General features: G+C 56.1%; 1 protein-coding gene across 1 annotated transcript in view; it reads left to right on the top strand.

The window, feature by feature from the left end:
* Positions 1 to 3,911, top strand: part of ZER1 (zyg-11 related cell cycle regulator) — a 38,582-nt gene that overhangs the window by 18,526 nt on the left and 16,145 nt on the right. Inside the window, exons 7-10 of the mRNA XM_019641633.1 lie at positions 83 to 298; positions 1,053 to 1,094; positions 1,259 to 1,378; positions 2,171 to 2,286. Of these exons, the coding sequence (XP_019497178.1) occupies positions 83 to 298; positions 1,053 to 1,094; positions 1,259 to 1,378; positions 2,171 to 2,286 (494 nt within the window). The remainder of the gene's footprint in view (positions 1 to 82; positions 299 to 1,052; positions 1,095 to 1,258; positions 1,379 to 2,170; positions 2,287 to 3,911) is intronic.

The following is a 3,911-nucleotide window of genomic DNA, read 5'->3' as shown; positions in this document are numbered from 1 at the left end:
ATGATCTCTCACCTGTAGAGCCCCTCGAGTCCAGCTCGAGTCTGCCCCTGACTGTGCTCCGCTTGTCTCCACCCCGGCCCAGGTCCAGCGGAACTGCTGCCTGACGCTCTGCAACTTCAGCATCCCCGAGGAGCTGGAATTCCAGTACCGCCGGGTCAACGAGCTCCTGCTCAGCATCCTCAACCCCACGCGGCAGGACGAGTCCATCCAGCGCATCGCCGTGCACCTGTGCAACGCCCTGGTCTGCCAGGTGGACAATGACCACAAGGAGGCCGTGGGCAAGATGGGCTTTGTTGTGGTGCGTGCAGGCGGGCTGGCCGTCCCTGCCTTCCTCCTTTCCTCTTCCATAGCCCACAGCCACATGAAGGAGTCAGGCTAGACCAAAGGACAGATTTCCTAATAGTGAATGTTGCTTACGACCCCAGTAGATTTCCTCCACCTAGAACATTCTGTCATCCTCCGCCAGTCCCTCCATTCCCCCATTAGGTCCCACTGTGTAAGTCACTCCTGCTTCCTCAGACCAGGTGCCCTGATATGTCTTCCCAACTGGGATTAAATAAGTGCCTGCGGGACTATCTATCTAATGTCGGCCTCCCACTGGGCTCTGAGGTCCATGGGGAAAGGCGCATGCTTGTTCTTCCATCATTATGTCCCTGTCACCTAGCATAGTGCCTGGTACGCAGCGGGGAGGTAATATTTGCTGAAGGAAGGAAGGAAAGAATGAGAAAGGAACATCCAGTCTCCTCATTGTATCTCTGGGGAGGCTGAATTCCACGGGGGGGCGAAGCGGGGGAGGTGCGGCGACTGTGCCCAAAGCCACAGAAGGAGTCAGGGTTGAGCCAGAACTAGCACCCAGGTCTCCTGATGCTAAGCACCAAGCCTGCGGGTTGCACGTTTTCAAAGAGCCTCCCCAGTAGCTGGGCAGCTTTGGTCTTGTTAGGATCTATCAGGCAGGAATAGACTTGCTCACGCTCCTCTCTCCATCTTGGTTCCTGGGGGGCATGGGAGCTCTTGAGGCCTGGCCCCCTGCAAGTTATCTTCTCTGCCCACAGACCATGCTGAAGCTGATTCAGAAGAAACTGCTGGACAAGATAGTAAGTCTAGTCTTCATGGAGCCCTTCTGCCATCTGCAGCCCATGAGGGGACTGGTTTTCCCCTGGGGAGGGGGGGGGTCAGTATTGTGTCAGGGGACTCCTGGGTGCCAGGAGCCCCCGGTCCCGTCCAGGCGAGTCGGTGCTGAGCCCTGCCCGGCCTTCAGTGTGACCAGGTGATGGAGTTCTCGTGGAGCGCCCTGTGGAACATCACGGACGAGACGCCCGACAACTGTGAGATGTTCCTGAACTTCAACGGCATGAAGCTCTTCCTGGACTGCCTGAAGGTAGCGCCTCTCCCTCTCCGTGGCGGCCGCTCCTGGGGCACCCACACGGCTCGTCTTCTGTCCCCAGGCTCCCCTCCAACCAAATCCATCAGCAACCCCTCTCCCCGTGGCTCCCACGGAAGGGCAGTGGGGGCTGACTCCCAGGCCCACCAGCCCTGGATTTGCTGCAATCATAAGCTCCAAGGAGCATTTGAGATCTTTCTTCCCAGCATAGATCATCAGATTGGTTCAAATAAACTCATAAAAACTCAAAAAAAAAAAAGCAGCAGCTCCAGAGACCTTCCCTAACCCAGATGGCCTGGCCGGGCCCTCTCTGAGAGCCCTCCCTTTAAGGGAAAACCCAGCCCCATCCTTCTCAGCAGTGTCTTCTCACACTGCCCAGTCTGGCAGGGGTCCCTTGGGATGTCAGCTGAACAGAATTCTGTCCGGTAGGATGGGCTGTTCATCTTAAAACTCATCCCTCCTTTTCTTGCTCTAGTTTCTAGGAGGGTTTCATTAAGCTAATATTTTGAACTTGGGTAAACAAAACCATGTGTGTCTCATTCACAATTTTATAGGTCTCATCTCCACTCAGCCTCTGATTTTGTGGCAAGGAGCCCCCACCATTTTAATCCTTATAGAGTACACCCAGCACTGTCCTAGGTACACTAGAAGGTAGGACAACAGCATATTGCACCCCCTCTTCGTCTAGTCAGAATGGCCAGACAGACGCTCGTAAAGCATCTAGGTTAACAATACTAGACACTAATTAAGTACTAATTGATGTGGCCCCAATGGCTGTCATTTGGCCAGGAATTCCCAGAGAAGCAGGAGCTGCATCGGAATATGCTGGGACTCTTGGGGAACGTGGCAGAGGTGAAGGAGCTGCGGCCCCAGTTAATGACGTCCCAGTTCATCAGTGTCTTCAGGTTGGTACTTCTCGCCTTTGCCTTTTTGCCTTGGCTGCCAGGATGCCCAGAGCTCTAGTCTGTGCTCAGNTGGATGCTTTGCAGACCAGAGTTATGTCCATTTCACAGATGAAGAAACTGAGGTCTGGGAAATTCAGTGACTTGTGTGAAGTTGCGCAGGTAGTGAACAGCCAAGCTGGATTTAGATTCCAGATTCCAGAGTGTTTGACTCCAAAGCCTTTCCCACCAGACCAGGATTCTTGTATGAGCTGCCATCTCAGCAGGGTTTTAGTGAGGGCTTGCCTGCACCCCGCTGGGGAATCCAAACCCCTTGGCTTAATCTTCCTGTTGGAAAGGGCCCTGGGAGGGGCTAGTCAAGGAACCAGAGCTGGCTTAAAGAAGATGAGGAGCGTGGACATGAATGTTTGTTATAGAGGTGTCTGTGGTTGCGGGGGAAGAGTTCGGGATTTGCTATTGATGAGAGGTCCCTTTATCACCAGGTCTACCTTTGGACTCCTGGTTATGGGGGTTCCTGGAGCCACTCTCAGACTCACCTGTAGGGTAGTCAGTGTCCAACCAGGCACTATTAGGAAGAGGAGGAGGAGAAGGGAGATAGGTTGCTCCCAGTGTGATCAGAGAAGGCTTCAGGGAGGGGAGGGCTTGTGCTGGGCCTTGAAGGGAGGACGAAGGTCGCTGTGCCTGTCCCGAGTCAGATTTTCTTCCCTCCCAGGTATGTGGAACTGGTCAACGCTGCCTGCAACTTTGAGCCACACGACAGCTTCTTCAGCCTCTTCTCCGACCCCCGCAGCACCCGCCTCACCCGTATCCACCTCCGCGAGGACTTGGTGCAGGACCAGGACCTGGAAGCCATTCGCAAGCAGGTGAGACCTGCCTCACCAGGCCCCTGGGATGGCCGTGGGAGGCCGATCCTGAGGTGGTCCAACAGTGAGTCGGGGGCCGGGGCCGCTCGCCTCCAGGGCAAGAATCCCAGGGCCCCGCCGGTGCTCTTCCCCCTGTGCAGATCCCTCCTCAAGCCACCTGTAGCCAGGGCCAGGCCTAGAGCAGGGGCCACGCAGTGCTGATGACAGCTGTCTCTGCTACCAGGACCTGGTGGAGCTGTACCTAACCAACTGCGAGAAGCTGTCCGCCAAGAGCCTGCAGACGCTGAGGAGCTTCAGCCACACCCTGGTGTCCTTGAGCCTCTTTGGCTGTGCAAACATTTTCTATGAGGAGGAAAACCCAGGGGGCTGTGAAGATGAGTGCCTCGTCAACCCCACCTGCCAGGTGCTGGTCAAGGACTTCACCTTCGAGGGCTTTAGCCGCCTACGCTTCCTCAACTTGGGCCGCATGATCGATGGGGTCCCCGTAGAGTCTCTGCTGCGGCCGCTCAACTCGCTGGCCACCTTGGACCTCTCAGGCATTCAGACGAGCGACGCGGCCTTCCTTACTCAGTGGAAGGACAGCCTAGTGTCCCTTGTGCTCTACAACATGGACCTGTCGGATGACCACATCCGTGTCATTGTCCAGCTGCACAAGCTGCGGTGAGCGGCCAGCCCAGAGTTCGCTGGGGCAGGGGTGGGGAGGTGGGTGTCGTCAGTCCAGAAGGTTCATGAGCCCCTCGCCAGGGAGAAGGTGGGCATGGAAGA

This window comes from Hipposideros armiger, unplaced genomic scaffold (genome assembly GCF_001890085.2).
Source record: "Hipposideros armiger isolate ML-2016 unplaced genomic scaffold, ASM189008v1 scaffold_3, whole genome shotgun sequence".
Lineage (NCBI taxonomy): Eukaryota > Metazoa > Chordata > Mammalia > Chiroptera > Hipposideridae > Hipposideros > Hipposideros armiger.
Note: the sequence above shows the minus strand (reverse complement) of the source record. Positions and strands in the feature narration are given on the sequence as shown.